The 21,441-nt window shown below is 48.2% G+C and overlaps 1 protein-coding gene across 4 annotated transcripts in view; it reads left to right on the top strand.

Moving 5' to 3' along the window:
* Positions 1–21,441, top strand: part of LOC106571085 (signal-induced proliferation-associated 1-like protein 1) — a 411,827-nt gene that overhangs the window by 360,448 nt on the left and 29,938 nt on the right. For 3 of the 4 annotated variants that reach the window (XR_001320847.2, XR_001320848.2, XM_014143752.2), the window contains exons 12-16: positions 13,740–14,319; positions 18,386–18,553; positions 18,718–18,824; positions 19,455–19,739; positions 20,046–20,198. Coding sequence is in view for 2 of the 4 variants with exons in the window: in XM_014143752.2 (XP_013999227.1) it covers positions 13,740–14,319; positions 18,386–18,553; positions 18,718–18,824; positions 19,455–19,739; positions 20,046–20,198 (1,293 nt within the window). In the remaining 2 variants the exon portion in view is untranslated. The remainder of the gene's footprint in view (positions 1–13,739; positions 14,320–18,385; positions 18,554–18,717; positions 18,825–19,454; positions 19,740–20,045; positions 20,199–21,441) is intronic. The other variant, XM_014143753.2, reaches the window with a different exon arrangement.

Genomic DNA, 21,441 nt, shown 5'->3' with positions numbered 1-21,441 from the left:
ATCCAAAGGGCTTTGACTTCTCAAACCCGGCAGAAACACATCACAGGATGATGCCTCGTCACCTTATTAATTCAATAACTTCGATAGCTACCAAGTTAAACTTAGGGGTCGCGTTTTATGCAGAATTCTTAATAAAACGTGTAAGAAATCTCTTGCTGCGTTTTGTAAACACAGAGCTAAAACGCATCTTATTGTAACTTCCTGCTCGGCATCAGACACATTTTGTGCTTCGACTGGGATGAGAATCCATGAACGGGCGTTCTATCAGCAGACAGCGCTCTGAATGATGTGTAGCTTCTTTCTTCAGCTACTTTTCTCGGTGTAGCCAGCCTACTTTTCTCCAATAAAATGTAAGATGAACTTTAAGCAAAGTGTTAGGAAATGTAGCTGGCTACATACTTTCCATGATGAACATTATAAATGTTATGGCAGTAATGGGAGTACATGCATAATGGGTCTCAATGCATCATTTTTGCAAAAATTGTAAGCTAATTTACTGCCTGCAAGATAACATTGCACTTCTATTGTCATCGGATGAAAATGAAGCTGTTTTCTGCCGAATGTGTTGAACTAATGTATATTCTGTGAAGGGGAAACTATAGTTGCATATCTCTGATCTCTCTCTATTGAAGCAAAAAACCACTGTTGAATTTCAATATAAAACATGACCCATGTTAATACACAGCTGGACTCACCTGCTACCTATTTCTCCTGTTGTGTTATTTACAAACAAACACGTGACTGGCGCAACAGTTCTAGCGAACTGTGGTAAGCTTCATAAAATGTGACCAGTGAAATGAAGAACGCGATCTGCTTTATCTCCTAACGTATTGCAGGTATTTACTTAAAAAGTAGATACCTTCAGTCAGATAGTAACTTATATCCTGGTATACATTTGAAAGTATTCAGACCCCTTGACTTTTTCCACATTTTGTTACGTCACAGCCTTATTCTAAAATAGATTCAATAATTTTTGTTTGTTCATCAATCTACACACAATACCCCACAATGAATAAGAAAAAACTGGTTTTTAGACATTACATTTTTTACAAAGTATTCAGGCCCTTCACTCAATACTTTGTAGAAGCACCTTTGGCAGCGATTACAGCCTTGTCTTCCTGGGTATGAAGCTACAAACTTGGCACACCTGTATTTGGGGAATTTATCCCATTATTCTCTGCAGATCCTCTCAAGCTCTGTCAGGTTGGATGGGGAGTGTTGCTGCACCGCTATTTTCAGGTCTCTCCAAAGATGTTCGATCGGGTTCAAGTCCGGGCTCTGGCTGGGCCACTCAAGGACATTCAGAGAGTTGTCTCGGAGCCACTCCTGCATTGTCTTGGCTGTGTGCTTAGATTCGTTGTTCTGTTGGAAGGTAAACCTTCGCCCCAGGCTGAGGTCCTGAGTGCTCTGGAGCAGGTTTTCATCAAGGATCTCTGTGTACTTTGCTCCATTCATCTTTCCCTCGATCCTGACTAGTCTCCCAGTCCCTGCCGCTGAACAACATCCTCAAAGCATAATGCTGTCACCACCATGCTTCACCGTAGGGATGGTGCCAGGTTTCCTCCAGACATGACGCTTGGCATTCAGAACAAAGAGTTCAATCTTGGTTTCATCAGACCAGAGAATCTTGTTTCTCATGGTCTGAGAGTCCTTTCGGTGCCTTTTGGCAAACTCCAAGCGGGCTGTCATGTGCATTTTACTGCTGGTACAGGGACAAGGTGGATTCGCAATTCAGTGGCTCAGACACAAGACGTATGTGGCAGGGTCAACAGAAAATCACGGACTACAAAAAGAAAAACAGCCACGTCTGGGACACCGACGTCACGCTTCCAGAGAAACTAAACACCTTTGTGCAGACCAGCTGGCTGGTGTGTTTACGGACATTTACAATCGCTCCCTATCCCAATCTGTTGTCCCCACATGCTTCAAGATGGCTACCTTTGGTCCTGTACCCAGGAAGGCAAAGATAACTGGACTAAATGACTACCGCCCCGTAGCACTCACTTCTGTCATCATGAAGTGCTTTGAGAGACTAGTCAAGGATCATATCACCAACACCTTACCGGCCACCCGTAGACCCACTTCAGTTTGCATACCACCCCAATAAGTCCACAGACGACGCAATCGCCATCACACTGCCCTATCCCATTTGGACAAAAGGAATACCTATGTAAGAATGGTGTTTATTGACTACAGCTCAGCATTCAACACCATAGTACCCTCCAAGCTCTTCATTAAGCTGGGGGCCCTGGGTCTCAACCCCGCCCTGTGCAATTGGGTCCTGGACTTTCTGACGGGCCGCCCCCAGGTGGTGAAGGTAGGAAACATCTCCACTTCGCTGACCCTCAACACTGGGGCCCAACAAGGGTGCATGCTCAGCCCCCTCCTGTACTCCCTGTTCTCCCACGACTGCGTGGCCACGCACGCCTTCAACTCAATCATCAAGTGTGCAGACGACACTACAGTGGTAGGCTTGATTACCAACAACGACGAGACAGCCTACAGGGAGGAGGTGAGGGCACTCGGAGTGTGGTGTCAGGAAAACAAAATCAAATCAAATGTATTGGTCACATACACATGGTTAGCAGGTGTTAATGCAAGTGTAGCGAAATGCTTGTGCTTCTAGTTCTGACCATGCAGTAATATCTAACAAGTAATATAACCTAACAATTTCACAAGAACTACCTTATACACACAAGTGTAAAGGAATGAATAAGAATATGTACATAAAAATATATGAATGAGTGATGGTATAGAACGACATAGGTAAGATGCAGTAGATGGTATAGAGTACAGTGTATATACATATGAGATGAGTAATGTAGGGTATGTAAACATATAAAGTGACATTGTTTAAAGTGGCTAGTGATACATTTAATTACATCAGATGGCAAGATGCAGTAGATGGTATAAAATACAGTATATACATAAGAGATGAGTAATGTAGGGTAAGTAAACATTATATAATATAAAGTGGCTAGTGATAAATTGATCACATCAATTTTCCCATTATTAAAGTGACCCCAAACTTTTGAACGGTAGTGTAAATATGAGAAGAGTAAAGCAGTATGTAAACATTAAAGTGACCAGTGATTCCATGTCTATGTATATAGGGCAGCAGCCTCTTAAGGTGCAGGGTTGAGTAACCGGGTGGAAGCCGGCTAGTGATGGCTGTTTAACAGTCTGATGGGGTGGTACGGTCTCTATCTTGTTAAGAGCTGTGTTAATATGGTTTATTGTGTGAGTTCCTGGTTCTCTGTGGGGTTCCTGCCTGCTGTACACAAAGCTGTGGTGTGGCATAGGGAAGATACAATGGCTTGACACACACACCGCAAGCACACGCATAAAAAACACACACACACTGCTCTCCAATCAGGTGTAAGACTGTATCAGCTTGGTCCTTTGTTTGGAGGGGGGCCTGGCACAGGCTTAGTCTACCTCGACCTCCCTCTCGACCTCTCTCTCTACCCCCCCATCTCCCACTCTACCCCCTCTACTTCCCCCTCTACCTCCCTCTCTACCCCTTCTACTACCCCCTCTACTCTCCCTCTACTCTCCCTCTACTCTCCTCTACTTCCCTCTCTACCCCCTCTACTTCCCACTCTATCCCCTCTACCTCCCTCTCTACCCCCCACACTAACCCCTCTACCTCCCTCTCTACCCCTTCTACTACCCCCTCTACTCTCCTTCTATTTCCCTCTCTACCCCTTCTACCTCCTCTACCTCCCTCTCTACCCCCTCTACACTCCCTCTCCCTCTCCAACTCCCCCTCTACCCACCCCCTCTACCCACCCCCTCTACCTCCCTCTCTACCTCCCTCTCTACCCTCCCTCTCTACTCCCCTTACCTCCTCCTACCCTCTCTACCTCCCTCTCTACCTTCATCTCTACCCCCCTCTATCCCCTCACCCCGGCACACAATGGGTACCCCCTGCCCCCTCTCCTCTCTCCCACCAAAACCACTCATGTGACTAAATTCCTACCCCTCCATTTTGTTTTGTTTGGGCTCTGTGCTCTGTGCTCTCTCTCTCTCCTCTCTCTCTGTCTCTTTCTCTCTCTGTGTTGTCCTCTCATCCCTCTTCATTTGCCGGCTGGATCTAACATAGATATTCATACACTTTTGGAGGTAAATGGAGGTTTGATGCTAGGCGTTTCTTTATGATTGACAGCTGATGGTGTTTAAATCAGGTATTAAAGTCTCTGAGTTGTTTTGAAGCCTGGGACATGGGAGGCCTGAACTGCTAGCTCAACAGGATGAAGTAACAGTACTGTTGGTGAGTGTTGCTGCTTCTGGTTAGGCTGTCTGTGTGGCTGGCTGGTTGTCTGTGTGGCTGTCTGTCTGTGTGGCTGGCTGGCTGTCTGTGTGGCTGTCTGTCTGTCTGTGTGGCTGGCTGGCTGTCTGTCTGTCTGTGTGTCTGTGTGCTGTCTGTCTGTGTGGCTGGCTGGCTGTCTGTCTGTCTGTGTGGCTGGCTGGCTGTCTGTCTGTGTGGCTGGCTGGCTGGCTGTGTGGCTGGCTGGCTGTCTGTCTGTGTGGCTGGCTGGCTGGCTGTCTGTCTGTGTGGCTGGCTGTCTGTGTGGCTGTCTGTCTGTGTGGCTGGCTGTCTGTCTGTGTGGCTGGCTGTCTGTCTGTGTGGCTGGCTGTCTGTGTGGCTGGCTGGCTTTGTGTGGCTGGCTGGCTGTGTGGCTGGCTGTCTCTGTGGCTGGCTGTGTGGCTGGCTGTCTGTGTGGCTGGCTGGCTGTCTGTGTGTGGCTGGCTGTCTGTGTGTGGCTGGCTGGCTGGCTGTGTGTGGCTGGCTGTGTGTGGCTGGCTGGCTGGCTGTGGCTGGCTGGCTGTGTGGCTGGCTGGCTGTGTGTGTGGCTGGCTGGCTGTGTGTGTGGCTGGCTGGCTGGCTGTGTGTGTGTGGCTGGCTGGCTGTGTGTGTGGCTGGCTGGCTGTGTGTGTGTGGCTGGCTGGCTGTGTGTGTGTGGCTGGCTGGCTGGCTGTGGCTGGCTGTGTGTGTGTGGCTGGCTGGCTGGCTGTGTGTGGCTGGCTGGCTGGCTGGCTGGCGTGTGTGTGTGTGGCTGGCTGGCTGTGTGTGTGTGTGGCTGGCTGTCTGGTGTGTGTGTGGCTGGCTGTCTGTGTGTGTGTGGCTGGCTGTCTGTGTGTGTGTGTGTGGCTGGCTGTCTGTGTGTGTGTGGCTGGCTGTCTGTGTGTGTGTGGCTGGCTGTCTGTGTGTGTGTGTGGCTGGCTGTCTGTGTGTGTGTGTGTGGCTGTGTGTGTGTGGCTGGCTCTGTGTGTGTGTGGCTGGCTGTCTGTGTGTGTGTGTGTGTGTGGCTGGCTGTCTGTGTGTGTGTGTGTGTGTGTGGCTGGCTGTGTGTGTGTGTGGTTAGAATGAGCTGTCCTGTTGTTTTATAGACATATGGTTGTTAGTTACAGTAGTAACTGTCTATAAGCCCTGTACTGTTTCCCACTCAATTCACACCCTGGAAAACCTGTTTCATTAATTTCTAATCCAGGGTTCAAACAGCCGTTGATACTTAACAGCTCATGGAGGTCTCCACGGTTACGTTGTTATAGCTAAGGGGTGTGTTCTCCTAATCCGTTATGGGAGTGGCCCGCCTTAGCACCTGTTGGCTGCTATGTACTATGGTTTAACACTGGTTCAGTGGTTTATTACAGTACCTGAGACTCTCAGGAAGGGTTATGTTGTGCGACTCCGTTTTGATTGGCTTGATGTTTTTAGATATGACATCAGTATCAGAGCTGAAAGTTGTTATGAAGGAAAACATGGTCTATATACCGTGTTCAGATAAAAATATGTATCAAACAGACACGGAGACTTTTAATCCAATATAGGAGGCAGAATATCTGGTTCAGGTTGTGATGATGTGGACTGCTTTCTGTCTTTCGTACTATCTCTCTCTCTCATCCTGTCTCTCTCTCTCATCTCTCTTATCCTGTCTTTCTCTCTTATCCTGTCTTTCTCTCTTATCCTGTCTCTCTCTCTTATCCTGTCTCTCTCTCATCCCATCTCTCTCTCTCATCCTCTTTCTCTCTCTCTCTCATCCTGTCTCTCTCTCTCATCTCTCTTATCCTGTCTTTCTCTCTTATCCTGTCTCTCTCTCTTATCCTGTCTCTCTCTCTCATCCCGTCTCTCTCGCTCATCCTCTTTCTCTCTCTCTCTCTCTCTCTCTCTCTCTCTCTCTCTCTCTCTCTCTCTCTCTCTCTCTCTCTCTCTCTCTCTCTCTCTCTCTCTCTCTCTCACTCATCCTCTCTCTCTCTCATCGTCTCTCTCTCTCTCACTCATCCTCTCCCTTTCTCTCTCTCTCTCTCTCACACTCACTCACATCCTCTCTCACACATCCTCACTCTGTAACGCTGATTGTGTGGGCAGCAGCAGCGGAAGCCGAGAGATCCCATCAGCCCACACACTGGTTATTTATACCACTGCAATCATAGATAGACCATCATAGAGAGACCACAGAACTATATGTTCTATCACTCTGTCCCTTTCATCCTCTCATCCAAGAAGGTCAGGCGGGAACAATACATTCTGGCATTACCTCTCTCTCTCTGTCTCTCTCTGTCTCTCTCTGTCTCTCTCTGTGTCTGTCTCTGTCTCTCTCTGTGTCTGTCTCTGTCTCTCTCTGTCTCTCTCTGTCTCTGTCTCTCTCTGTCTCTCTCTGTCTCTGTCTCTCTCTCTGTCTCTCTCTCTCTGTCTCTCTCTCTCTGTCTCTCTCTCTCTCTCTGTCTCTCTCTCTCTCTCTCTGTCTCTCTCTCGCTCTCTCTGTCTCTCTCTCTGTCTCTCTCTCTGTCTCTCTCTCTCTCTCTCTCTCTCTGTCTCTCTCTGTCTCTGTCTCTCTCTCTGTCTCTCTCTCTGTCTCTCTCTCTCTCTCTCTCTCTGTCTCTCTCTCTCTCTCTCTCTCTGTCTCGCTCTGTCTCTCTCTGTCTCTCACTCTCTCTCTCTCTCTCTCTCTCTCTCTCTCACACTCATCCTCTCTCTCTCTCTCTCTCTCTCTCTCTCTCTCTCTCTCTCTCTCTCACTCATCCTCTCTCTCTCTCACTCACTCTCTCTCTCTCACTCATCCCCTCTCTCTCTCTCACTCATCCTCTCTCTCTCTCATTCTCTCTCTCACTCATCCTCTCTCTCTCACTCTCTCTCTCTCTCTCTCTCTCCGACTCACTGGCCTGGTTTGCAGAATGAACAGTGTTAAGTGTTTCCCACAGCATGTCCGTGATATTTTCACAGAGATATAGGTATGTTGTGTTCTCCATAGGTTAACCTATTTTCAAAAATGCAAGTGCTAAGTAGGTCATTTTTTTCTATAGTCATTGGCATCATCGGGAGGTTTGGTAGTGATTGAGACTGTGTTGCCTAGATGGGACGTGTTGTTTTTCAACGTCAAAACATATAGACTCAGTGGTTGCTAAAATGGGAAGAGGTCTGTTTGTGATAGGACGTTGCTCTGCCTTCTTGACGTTTCAGTCGACCAGACAGGTCCTACAGGACCTAGTTTTGTTGCACCTGGACCACTGCCCAGTTGTGTGGTCATGTGCAGTTAAAGAAGAAACATGGATACATTGCAGTTGGGTCCAGAACAGAGCAGCATGTTCCACTTAGATGAACATGGAGGGAATGCGTCAGTAACATTCATGTCAGTCTCTCCAGGCTCAACGTTGAGGAGAGAATGACTGACTATTGGTCTTTGTGTGAAGGTGTTTATTGTGTTGAAGGTACCGAACTGTCTGTTCAGTCAGTTGGTCACCCAGTTCGGACACTCATCTGTATAACACAAGACCAGAGATCTCTTCACAGTCCCCAGGTCCAGAACAGAGGCTGGGAAACACGGTGTTTAATAGAACCATGACTACATGGAACTCTCTGCCACCCCAGGTAACTCAAGCTAGCAATAAATCCAGATTTTAAATACCAGATAAAACAACACCTTACTGGCACAAAGGGGACTGTGAAGACACCGCCATTTTATATATCTTGTATTGTAATTTGCACTGTACAAGTAACAACATGACTTGGTACATGAGGCAGAAGTCACGCAGTGCGACCAATTCATGTTACTTCTACAGTGCAAGTTATTAGACCTAGATATTGTGTGTATGAACTGATATGTAGACCCTGTGATGGGTTTTTAAATGTATGTATTTCAGTTCTCGACTAATAATGTTCTGTACTACAGTGAGGGGAAAAAAGTATTTGATCCCCAGCTGATTTTGTACGTTTGCCCACTGACAACGAAATGATCAGTCTATAATTTTAATGGTAGGTTTATTTGAACAGTGAGACACAAAATAACAACAAAGAAATCCAGAAAAACGCATGTCAAAAATGTTATAAAATGATTTGCATTTTAATGAGGGAAATAAGTATTTGACCCCTCTGCAAAACATGACTTAGTACTTGGTGGCAAAACCCTTGTTGGCAATCAGAGGTCAGACGTTTCTTGTAGTTGGCCACCAGGTTTGCACACATCTCAGGAGGGATTTTGTCCCACTCCTCTTTGCAGATCTTCTCCAAGTCATTAACGTTTCGAGGCTGACGTTTGTCAACTTGAACCTTCAGCTCCCTCCACAGATTTTCTATGGGATTAAGGTCTGGAGACTGGCTAGGCCACTCCAGGACCTTAATGTGCTTCTTCTTGAGCCACTCCTTTGTTGCCTTGGCTGTGTGTTTTGGGTCATTGTCATGCTGGAATACCCTTCCACGACCCATTTTCAATGCCCTGGCTGAGGGAAGGAGGTTCTCAACCAAGGTTTGACGGTACATGGCCCCGCCCATCGTCCCTTTGATGCAGTGAAGTTGTCCTGTCCCCTTAGCAGAAAAACACCCCCAAAGCATAATGTTTGCACCTCCATGTTTGACGGTGGGGATGGTGTTCTTGGGGTCATAGGCAGCATTCCTCCTCCTCCAAACACGGCAAGTTGAGTTGATGCCAAAGAGCTCCATTTTGGTCTCATCTGACCACAACACTTTCACCCAGTTGTCCTCTGAATCATTCAGATGTTCATTGGCAAACTTCAGACGGGCATGTATATGTGCTTTCTTGAGCAGGGGGACCTTGCGGGCGCTGCAGGATTTCAGTCCTTCACGGCGTAGTGTGTTACCAATTGTTTTCTTGGTAACTATGGTCCCAGCTGCCTTGAGATCATTGACAAGATCCTCCCGTGTAGTTCTGGGCTGATTCCTCACCGTTCTCATGATCATTGCAACTCCACGAGGTGAGATCTTGAATGGAGCCCCAGGCCGAGGGATATTGACAGTTCTTTTGTGTTTCTTCCATTTGCGAAGAATCGCACCAACTGTTGTCACCTTCTCACCAAGCTGCTTGGCGATGGTCTTGTAGCCCATTCCAGCCTTGTGTAGGTCTACAATCTTGTCCCTGACATCCTTGGAGAGCTCTTTGGTCTTGGCCATGGTGGAGAGTTTGGAATCTGATTGATTGATTGCTTCTGTGGACAGGTGTCTTTTATACAGGTAACAAGCTGCGGTTAGGAGCACTCCCTTTAAGAGTGTGCTCCTAATCTCAGCTCATTACCTGTATAAAAGACACCTGGGAGCCAGAAATCTTTCTGATTGCTAGGGGGTCAAATACTTATTTCCCTCATTAAAATGCAAATCAATTTATAACATTTTTGACATGCATTTTTCTGGATTTTTTTGTTATTCTGTCTCTCACTGTTCAAATAAACCCTACCATTAAAATTATAGACTGATAATTTCTTTGTCAGTGGGCAAATGTACAAAATCAGCAGAGGATCAAATACTTTTTTCCCTCACTGTATGTATTATCTCATGTTTCATGTGGACCCCAGGAAGAGTAGCTGATACTTTTGCAGCGGCTAAATGGGGATCCTAATAAATACAAAATTGCCCAGCTAATGTTGTTCTTCTCAGGCCGTTTTGAAATTATATTTCCAAATTGTAGGTATAATATAGAGTCACATTGGTATAGATAATTTGTTGTATTACTTGTGAGGCACAGTTGACAGTGAGCAGAATAAATAGCTTTTTTGTTAAACTGGACTGATGGCCTGGATCTGAGGGACTCGTCTAAAGTCGGTACAGAGGGAGCAGCGGTGAGGCTGCCTCACACCCAACTCACTGGATCTGACGGTCAGTCTGAGGGGAAGGAGAGAGCAGTGGTGAGGCTGCCTCACACCCAACTCACTGGATCTGACGGTCAGTCTGAGAGGAAGGAGAGAGCAGTGGTGAGGCTGCCTCACACCCAACTCACTGGATCTGACGGTCAGTCTGAGGGGAAGGAGGGAGCAGTGGTGAGGCTGCCTCACACCCAACTCACCCTCCTCTCTCCCTCTGCTGCCTAAAAGGGGGGCACAGTCTTCCAGCTGATGCCGAAACTTAAGTCGCACTGCGTGACATCTGCCTCGTGTACCAATTCATGTTGTTACTTCTATGACCAGAGAAAGTGAAGTCGATATTAAAAAGCCACGTATAATAACAACACCAGCTTATGGCTTTATAAAACTGATGAACAATGGTGTGTTGAATAACAACTTAACATGAACTCACTCATAAAAACAGCAGCTCTTTGCTGTATTCATTGAGTCTCTCTCTAGTCATGGTTTTAAAAGGTTTGATATTTCACATCTTTGCTGTGCGATCAAGGCTTCTTTTGGCTCGAGGAAACTGCAGAAACCATGATCTGAGCTATCTGATTGGCCAGCGGAAGGCCTGTAGGTGCACTTGATTTGCTCTCTGCTAGGTAGGCAGACTTCTACCTTAAGACATATGCAATGGTTCAAAATAGGTACATGTTGTGTCTTCCTGGCGCTGCTGAATAAAGTGCTCCTACCATCAACAGCACCAAACAAATCAAACAATTGGACCGCAGGCCTTTATCGTTGTTTTTTTTACAGAAATCTTTGGTGATCGACCGGGTTCTACCAAGCTAACATATGGAATTGTTTTAAGATTGTCACACCAAGGTTAATTTAGCTATTTAATTTAGAATTTTAAGACATAAAATAGATTAAAAAATGTGTTTGATTAAACATTGAATTTGGTCTGACTGCTATTAGCCTATAGAAACGCATTGAATAACAGATTGACTACAGAGTCGGTAGGCCAAACCGTTCAGAGAGGGGGAGAGAGGCAGGGATAGGGGAGAGAGGGGGAGGGATGGGGGAGAGAGTTGGTAGGCCAAACCGCTCGGAGAGGGGGAGAGAGGCAGGGATGGGGGAGAGGGGGAGAGAAGCAGGGATGGGGGGGAGGGATGGGGGAGAGGGGGAGGGATGAGGGAGAGAGTTGGTAGGCCAAACCGTTCGGAGAGGGGGAGGGATGAGGGGGTGTGATGGGGGAGAGAGTTGATAGACCAAACCGTTCGGAGAGGGGGAGAGAGGCAGGGATGGGAGAGGGATGGGGGAGAGAGTTGGTAGGCCAAACCGTTCGGAGAGGGTGAGAGAGGCAGGGATGGGGGAGAGAGGCAGGGATGGGGGAGGGATGGAGAGAGAGCCACCTGACAAACCCCCCTCTAGCTTGGCCACCTTATAAACTCCCCTCTAGTTCGGCCACCTGACAAACCCCCCTCTAGCTCGGCCACCTTTCACCACAGATGCGGAATGGCGAAATCGGCGGATGCAGTGGATTGAGACGCAGTCCAAGCATCTCCAGCTTAAACGGACAGATTCAGTGTTTTTTTTATTTTTTTTTGATTTCCGCGGGGCTGCAGAAATTGTTGTTGAAGGGTTATTTGATGGACAATGGCTGTTGACTATTCTTGAAGCAAGGTAAACCATAGCCATGGAGCGGAACGTAAAACAGACTCAGTTACACGTGTTACGTCCGAGGTAAACTCTGGTATTATAAAGGACGTGTAACACGCTACGCTAGTCGTGTATATCCAGGTTTTCATTTCTCTCTCTACTTCCTCTTTCCTTCTAACTGTTCCCATCAGCTAATTGCACATGTAAGTGTCAACACGTCCTAAGAGACAGAGACACACAGACACACACACACACACACGAGAAAGGGAGGCACTCAACAGGGTTTACCGATTTGTTCGCTAAGAAAATGTCAAACACGCCAAACCAGGTCAGTGATTTGGGCTAATTTAGTTATCAGAGTAACTTAAAGGTTGTGGCTGTAAAACAGAACAGGACAGGACTCATTCAGCCTCTAGTCCTGATAACACTACAGCTCTGTCTAGTCCTGATAACGCTACAGCTCTGTCTAGTCCTGATAACGCTACAGCTCTGTCTAGTCCTGATAACGCTACAGCTCTGTCTAGTCCTGATAACGCTACAGCTCTGTCTAGTCCTGATAACGCTACAGCTCTGTCTAGTCCTGATAACACTACAGCTCTGTCTAGTCCTGATAACACTAGAGCTCTGTCTAGTCCTGATAACGCTACAGCTCTGTCTAGTCCTGATAACGCTACAGCTCTGTCTAGTCCTGATAACACTACAGCTCTGTCTCTAGTCCTGATAACACTACAGCTCTGTCTCTAGTCCTGATAACACTACAGCTCTGTCTAGTCCTGATAACACTACAGCTCTGTCTAGTCCTGATAACGCTACAGCTCTGACTAGTCCTGATAACGCTACAGCTCTGTCTAGTCCTGATAACGCTACAGCTCTGTCTAGTCCTGATAACGCTACAGCTCTGTCTAGTCCTGATAACGCTACAGCTCTGTCTCTAGTCCTGATAACGCTACAGCTCTGTCTAGTCCTGATAACGCTACAGCTCTGTCTAGTCCTGATAACGCTACAGCTCTGTCTAGTCCTGATAACGCTACAGCTCTGTCTAGTCCTGATAACGCTACAGCTCTGTCTAGTCCTGATAACGCTACAGCTCTGTCTAGTCCTGATAACGCTACAGCTCTGTCTAGTCCTGATAACGCTACAGCTCTGTCTAGTCCTGATAACGCTACAGCTCTGTCTAGTCCTGATAACGCTACAGCTCTGTTTCTAGTTCTGATAACGCTACAGCTCTGTCTAGTCCTGATAACGCTACAGCTCTGTCTCTAGTCCTGATAACGCTACAGCTCTGTCTAGTCCTGATAACGCTACAGCTCTGTCTAGTCCTGATAACACTACAGCTCTGTCTAGTCCTGATAACGCTACAGCTCTGTCTAGTCCTGATAACGCTACAGCTCTGTCTAGTCCTGATAACGCTACAGCTCTGTCTAGTCCTGATAACGCTACAGCTCTGTCTAGTCCTGATAACTCTACAGCTCTGTCTAGTCCTGATAACTCTACAGCTCTGTCTAGTCCTGATAACTCTACAGCTCTGTCTAGTCCTGATAACTCTACAGCTCTGTCTAGTCCTGATAACGCTACAGCTCTGTCTAGTCCTGATAACGCTACAGCTCTGTCTAGTCCTGATAACGCTACAGCTCTGTCTAGTCCTGATAACGCTACAGCTCTGTCTCTAGTTCTGATAACGCTACAGCTCTGTCTAGTCCTGATAACACTACAGCTCTGTCTCTAGTCCTGATAACGCTACAGCTCTGTCTAGTCCTGATAACACTACAGCTCTGTCTAGTCCTGATAACACTACAGGGATGGGAGAGAGGGGGGGAGGGATGGGAGAGAGGGGGGAGGGATGGGAGAGAGGGGGGGAGGGATGGGAGAGAGGGGGGAGGGGGAGACCTTGTTGTTTTTGACTTTTTATTATATTTTATTTATTTCATAATATATTATATCCTAGCAGTGTGTCAGTATTTACCCATGCTGTGCATTCATGCCGTAATAGTCTCTTTCTCTCTCTCTCTTTGCCTGCTTAGCGTGGCGGTCACTCGTTCACGTGACGTCCCGTCCTTCGGCCCTCCCATCCCAGAGGACGTGTCCTTCCCCAAGTCCTCCGTGTTCCGGGACTTCCTATTGGCCAAGATCATCAACGCAGAGAACGCCGCCCACAAATCGCAGAAGTTTCGCGCCATGGCGACGCGGACACGTCAGGAGTACCTCAGAGACCTGGCAGAGCGCCACACCACGTCGACCCCCATCGACCCGTCTGGGAAATTCCCCTTCATCTCATTGGCTCACAAGAGGAAGGAGAAGAGCCGGCCGTACGCGGGAGCAGAGCTTCGGAGCCCCGGCGCCATCACGTGGGCGGTCCACGCCGAGGATCATGGGGCGGGAGGAGAGCTCGAAGCACTATTGGCTATCTCCAACGACTTCCTCATCCTATTGGATCAGGAGGCCAAGGCTGTGGTGTTTAACTGTGCTACTAAGGATGTGATTGGCTGGACGCTGGGGAGTCCTGCCTCCATGAGGATCTTCTATGAGAGAGGGGAGAGTGTGTCTCTGAGGTCTGTTAGTAACAACACAGAGGACTTCAGAGAGGTGGTGAAACGACTCGAGGTGAGGAGACGCACACACACACAGGCACACACACACAGGCACACACACACACTACATTCCAGTGTCTTCTATTGTTTCAGTCAGAAGTTGTGGTCTAGTCTGCGTACTTATCTAGTGAAGGATTATTAGAATCTCTGGTAGACTAGAGCTACATCCCAAATAGTGTGCCATTTGGGATGTTGGCTTGGTTATAATTGCTTGGGTGATGGTTCTAAACGGTTACCATGGCAACAAGGGAGGTAAACATTTCCTTATGTAATCACCATCATCAGCTGGTTCTGAAAGACTTCTTCCGTTTCCTCCAACCCACTCAATGGTGTGATGCACGCACGCACACACACACATACACACACATCCACACGCATACCTACACGCACGTACACACACACACACACACACACACACACACACACACACACATCCACACGCATACCTACACGCACGTAACACACACACACACACACACACACACACACACACACACACACACACACACATCCACACGCATACCTACACACACGCACGCACGCACGCACATACACGCATACCTACACGCACGTACACACACACACACACACACACACACACACACACACACTACAAACAGTGTCTTGTGTGTTAGTAGATGCGCTCAAGAAGAGGGAAATGCAGTTGATCGCGAATGCTTTCACGAATGCTTTCACGAATGCTTTCACGAATGCTTTCACAGAGCTTTCACAGCGCTTTCACGAATGCTTTCACAAAAGCTTTCACAGCGCTTTCACAAATGCTTTCACAGGGCTTTCACAGCGCTTTCACGAATGCTTTCACAGCGCTTTCACGAATGCTTTCACTGCGCTTTCACGAATGCTTTCACTGCGCTTTCACGAATGCTTTCACTGCGCTTTCACGAATGCTTTCACAGCGCTTTCACGAATGCTTTCACGAATGCTTTCACAGCGCTTTCAGACACAATGTTCAATAGAGTGTATCTGCTTTTTTTCTGTTTGATGTGTTGATCTTCAGTCAGTGCTGCCAACTTTGTGTGAGGGAGCAGGTGGAAGGAGAAAGGAAAATATATTGGGACTTCACACACTCACCACTCATCTTCCTGCAAGTGGTCAAACACACACAGACTGCAGAAAGCATTATGTACTCCCTATCTACCTCAAAACAGTCCCTATCCACCTCAAAACAGCCCCTATCTACCTCAAAACAGTCCCTATCGGCCTCAAAACAGTCCCTATCGGTCTCGAAACAGTCCTTATCGGTCTCGCAACAGTCCCTATCGGTCTCGCAACAGTCCCTATCCACCTCAGGCCAATGAGTCTTTTCAAAGCAGCCAGGTCTTTCTACTGAATAACTTATTCATCAGAGTGTGAAGTTTGGAGAGAGAGAGACCTCAGGTCCCCACAAGCATAGTAATACAAGGAAAATTCTCCCTCGTGAGGACAAAGGCTATTTTAATGTAGGCTTATGGTTACAGGTTATGGTTGGGGAAAATAGGATTTTCAAAGGAAATACATTTTAGGTCACCACAAGGAAAGAATAACATAACGTTGTGTGTGGCCAGTCATCCGTCACGGGGCCCTTAGCCAGCTGTATTTATACTGTCATGGCCACTCAGTTCCTCTTTAGCTTAAGAGCCCTCATTCCTGTCCTCGACTAAAGAAAACCACACACACTCTCAGCCATTTCTACTGGACCCCCAGTTATGTCAGTGACCTGTCTGTAAACATCAGAGGACCTTTTTATGCATGCCGATACTAATGGACAGGTGTTGACTCACCAAATCAAATTCTGTTAGTCACACAAGCCGAATCCAAACAGGTGTAGACTTTACCCTGAAATGATTACTTACAAGCCCTTAACCAACAATGCAGAGTTAAACAAATAAATAAATAAAATGGCAAGAAATAGTAACACAAAAAAATAACAATATCGAGGCTATATACGAGGAGTACCAATACCGAGTCAATGTGGAGATGTACAAGTAATTGAGGTAATTGAGGTAATATGTAGGTAGGGGTAAAAGTGACAAGACAATCAGGATAGATGATAAACAGAGTAGCAGTAGCTTATGTGAAGAGTGAAAGTGTGTCTTTGTGTGATGTCGTGTGTGTGTGTGTGTGTGTGTGTGTGTGTGTGTGTGTGTGTGTGTGTGTGTGTGTGTGTGTGTGTGTGTGTGTGTGTGTGTGTGTGTGTGTGTGTGTGTGTGTGTGTGTGTGTGTGTGTGTGTGTGTTGGAGTGTCACTATAGTATGTGTCAGCGTGTGTGGGTAGAGTCCGGTGGGCGTGTGGGTAGAGTCCGGTGGGCGTGTGGGTAGAGTCCGGTGGGCGTGTGGGTAGAGTCCGGTGGGCGTGTGGGTAGAGTCCGGTGGGCGGTGTGGGTAGAGTCCGGTGGGCGTGTGGGTACAGTCCGGTGGGCGTGTGGGTAGAGTCCAGTGTATAAAAAAAACGAACAAAAAAAAGGGGTAGTCATCTGATTAACTGTTCAGCAGTTCAGGAGCCTTTTGGTCCACGACTTGGCGCTCCGGTACCGCTTGCCGTGCGGTACCGGAGAGCAGTCTATGACTAGGGTGGCTGGAGACAATTAATAGGTCCTTCCTCTGACATTGCCTGGTATAGAGGTCCTGGATGGCAGGAAGCTCGGCCCAAGTGATGTACTGGGCCGTCCACACTACCCTCTGTAGCGCCTGGCGATCTGATGCCAAGCAGTTGTCATACCAAACAGGTGATGCGGCCAGTCAAGATGCTCTCAATGGTGCAGCTGTAGAACTTTTTCAGGATCTGAGGGTCCAGTCAAATCTTTTCATCCTCCTGAGGGGGAAGAGGCGTTGTCGTGGCCTCTACGACTGTCTTGGTGTGTTTGGATAGGTCCTTAATTATGTGGACACAGAGGAACTCTCGACCCGCTCCACTGCAGCCCTGTCGATGTGATTAGGGGCGTGCTCTGCTCTCCGTTTCCTGTAGTCCACGATCAGCTCCTTTGTTTTACTGGCGTTGAGGGAGATGTTGTTGTCCTGGCACCACACTGCCAAGTCTCTGACCACCTCCTTGTAGGCTCTCATCATAGTTGGTGATCAGGCCTGCCACCGTCGTGTCGTTGGGCAAACTTAATGACCGTGTTGGATTCATGCGCGGCCACGCGGTCGTGGGTGAACGGGGAGTACAGGAGGGGGCTGAGCACGCACCCCATCAAGCCCAATTGATAGCGTATTTAACTAAACCCATCTGAAGTAGAGAGTGAAAATCAAAATAAATTGACTCATGCAGTACTGCCTCTCAGGTTTAAATAGTTGTATGTTCATGTTGGAAATGTCAATAGGATGGAAATGTTGACGTGTGCAGTGCTCCGCTGTAGGCTAAGGATGGAAATGTTGACGTGTGCAGTGCTCCGCTGTAGGCTAAGGATGGAAATGTTGACGTGTGCAGTGCTCCGCTGTAGGCTAAGGATGGAAATGTTGACGTGTGCAGTGCTCCGCTGTAGGCTAAGGATGGAAATGTTGACGTGTGCAGTGCTCCGCTGTAGGCTAAGGATGGATGCTGTTCTGAGCAGACCATCCTGCTGGGGTCTCTGTCCTCATCCTCCAGCCTTAAATCCCTCTTCATTTAGGTCGTTTAGAGTTCGCTCTCATCCAGAGAGATTTAGGCCTACACTCAGAGCTTTTAACTCAAATAGCTAAGATAACCACATATCACAGTCACATTTTGCAGTACTGAAATTATTTTTAATACTTCCTAAACAAACACTATAGCATACATATTTCTGCGAGCAAAAAAATGAGCAGGGGCTGGGAAGGGAGTGATTTTTCAGGAAGGGACAGGAAAGTTTGGGGTTGTAGAATTTTTGCGGGTTCAGTACAGGAAAGAAATGGACAGGACAAGATGGGAGAGCAATGCATTTTCACTCCTGTGCCAACCTCTAATGGAAAAATCTGAAATGTGTAATGTTTTATACACCCCGTGTACATCGTCCTACAAAATGTTTTACTCGCAGGTTCCTTCTCGACAAACAATAACAACTAAGAGAAATAAGAACTAATCACTCTCTCCTCCCTCCCTCCCTCCTCCTCCCTCCCCACCAGTACCTGACTAAGGGTTGTGAGACGTCTGAGATGACACTACGTCGTAACGGGCTTGGCCAGCTGGGGTTCCATGTCAACTACGAGGGCATCGTGGCAGAGGTGGAGTCGTACGGGTACGCCTGGCAGGCGGGGCTGAGGCAGGGCAGCCGATTGGTCGAAATCTGCAAGGTACGTCATTTCATTTAAACTTGTAGATTTCATTTTGTGGATAATTCTTGTGTTTATTTTAATTACTCTGAAATTGTATCAAATGATTTGTTGCTATTTGATACCATACAGTATATTGGTATGCCATGAAATGTCACCTTATTAAAATAAACTATTCCGTCAAGGTTGCCGTGGCGACACTGACCCATGAACAGATGATTGACCTGCTGAGGACGTCAGTCACCGTCAGGGTGGTCATCATCCCACCACACGAAGACGCTACCCCACGCAGGTGTGTGTGTGTGTGTCAATCACGGTCAGACTGGTGATTATGAGGTCATCATCATGTCAGCCGTGTGTGTGTGTGTGTGTGTGTGTGTGTGTGTGTGTGTGTGTGTGTGTAGACTTACCTGTGCTTCTAACCCCCTTTCTCTTCCCCTCTCTCTCTCTCGTCCTCTCTCTCCCTCTCTCGTCCTCTCTCTCCCTCTCTCGTCCTCTCTCTCCCTCTCTCGTCCTCTCTCTCCCTCTCTCGTCCTCTGCCCCTCTCTCTTCCTCTGCCCCTCTCTCTCTCTTCCTCTGCCCCTTTCGCTCTCTTCCTATGCCCCTCTCGCTCTCTTCCTCTGCCCCTCTCGCTCTCTTCCTCTGCCCCTCTCGTTCTCTTCCTCTGCCCCTCTCGCTCTCTTCCTCTGCCCCTCTCGCTCTCTTCCTCTCTTCCTCTCCATCCCTCTCGTCCTCTCCCTCTCTCCATCCCTCTCGTCCTCTCTCGTCCTCTCTCTTCCTCTCGTCCTCTCTCTTCCTCTCGTCCTCTTCCTCTCGTCCTCTCCCTCGTCCTCTCCCTCTCTCCCTCTCGTCCTCTCCCTCTCGTCCTCTCCCTCTCGTCCTCTCTCGTCCTCTCCGTCCTTCTCCCTCTCTCACTCTACAGAGGTTGCTCTGAGCTCTACCGTATGCCAGTGGTTGAGTATAAGGGGAGTGGTGAGAGTGGTTCGTTTGACTACAAGTTCCCGTTCCGCAGCAAAGACAACAAGTGGCAGAGAACCTCCAGTAGTCCCCAGCAGTCCCTGACGGCCTCCCCCCAGCCGCACACCCCCAACCGGGCCGTCAGCCTGGGGAGCTCTGGGGGGAAGACCCTGTCTGCTGAACGCCCAGAGAGAAACGCTGCTATCCCACGCAGTGTTAGTAGTGATGGACGGCCACTGGATACCAAGAGGTAGGGGAGAAGAGAAGGGGAGGGGGGGGGGGGAGGGAGGAGAGAAACGATGCCATACCACTGGATACCAAGAGGAAGGGGAGGAAGGGGAGGAAGGGGAGGGAGGGAGGGAGGGAGATGAGTGTGTGGACTTGTGATTTCCGTCAAATAAAATATGGCTGCTTTGACAACATTAGATTGCTCCCTCGATGTCAATAAAATTAGTTTGAATTTGGGAGGAGGGGCAAGGTTGAGAGGGTTAATGTCTTCTCTCTGTATCTCCTAATTGATTAATGTAATGCTTCTTCTCTGGTAACCCCCCTCCAGAATGTCTCCGGGCAGTGAGAACTATGCCGTAACCTCCTCTCTGGCTCTGGGCCGTTCTCCTCACAACCGCTCTTCCCCCTCCAACCTCTCCTGCTCCACTGACCCCTCACAGGGCTCACAGCACTGGAGGACTCAGAAGTCTATGCCTGAGGGGTAAGAGATGGAGAGAGTGTTGGTCACCTGAAGCATATGGAATATAACCCTTTATGTACGTGTTCAGGAAGTGGTTGAAAGGTGTTCAGGAAGTGGTTGAAAGGTGTTCAGGAAGTGGTTGAAAGGTGTTCCCTATAGAGTGCCCTCCGTTCCCTATAGAGTGCCCTCCGTTCCCTATGGAGTGCCCTCCGTTCCCTATGGAGTGCCCTCCGTTCCCTATGGAGTGCCCTCCGTTCCCTATGGAGTGCCCTCCGTTCCCTATGGAGTGCCCTCCGTTCCCTATAGAGTGCCCTCCGTTCCCTATGGAGTGCCCTCCGTTCCCTATAGAGTGCCCTCCGTTCCCTATAGAGTGCCCTCCGTTCCCTATAGAGTGCCCTCCGTTCCCTATAGAGCGCCCTCCGTTCCCTATAGAGCGCCCTGCGTTCCCTATCCCTCCGTTCCCCACAGAGCGTCCTCCGTTCCCTATCCCTCCGTTCCCCACAGAGCGCCCTCCGTTCCCCACAGAGCGCCCTCCGTTCCCTATCCCTCCGTTCCCCACAGAGCGCCCTCCGTTCCCCACAGAGCGCCCTCCGTTCCCTATCCCTCCGTTCCCCACAGAGCGCCCTCCGTTCCCCACAGAGCGCCCTCCGTTCCCCACAGAGCGCCCTCCGTTCCCTACATTCTTTTTTTGTCTCTCTCTCCCTCTCTCCTTTTTTTCTTCTTTAAATTTAACTAGACAAGTCAGTTAAGAACAAATTCTTATTTACAATGACGGCCTACCAAAAGGCAAAAGGCCTCCTCCGGGGACGGGGGCTGGGATTCAACATTTTTAAATAAATAACATAAATATAGGACAAAACACACATCACGACAAGAGACAACACTACATAAAGAGAGACCTAAGACAACAACATAGCATGGCAGCAACACATGACAACACAACATGGTAGAAGCACAACATAACAACAACATGGTAGCAACACAAGATGGTAGCAGCACAAAACATGGTACAAACATTATTGGGCACAGACAACAGCACAAAGGGCAAGAAGGTAGAGACAGCAATACATCACATAAAGCAGCCACAACTGTCACTAAGAGTGTCCATGATTGAGTCTGAATGAAGAGATTGAGATAAAAATGTCCAGTTTGAGTGTTTGTTGCAGCTCCTTCCAGTCGCTAGCTGCAGTGAACTGAAAAGACGAGCGACCCAGGGATGTGTGTGCTTTAATTTTAGCCTGCAGCTTTGATATGTGCTGAGAGG

The sequence above is a fragment of the Salmo salar genome, chromosome ssa15 (genome assembly GCF_905237065.1).
Source record: "Salmo salar chromosome ssa15, Ssal_v3.1, whole genome shotgun sequence".
Classification (NCBI taxonomy): domain Eukaryota; kingdom Metazoa; phylum Chordata; class Actinopteri; order Salmoniformes; family Salmonidae; genus Salmo; species Salmo salar.
This window is presented reverse-complemented; position numbering and strand designations above follow the sequence as displayed.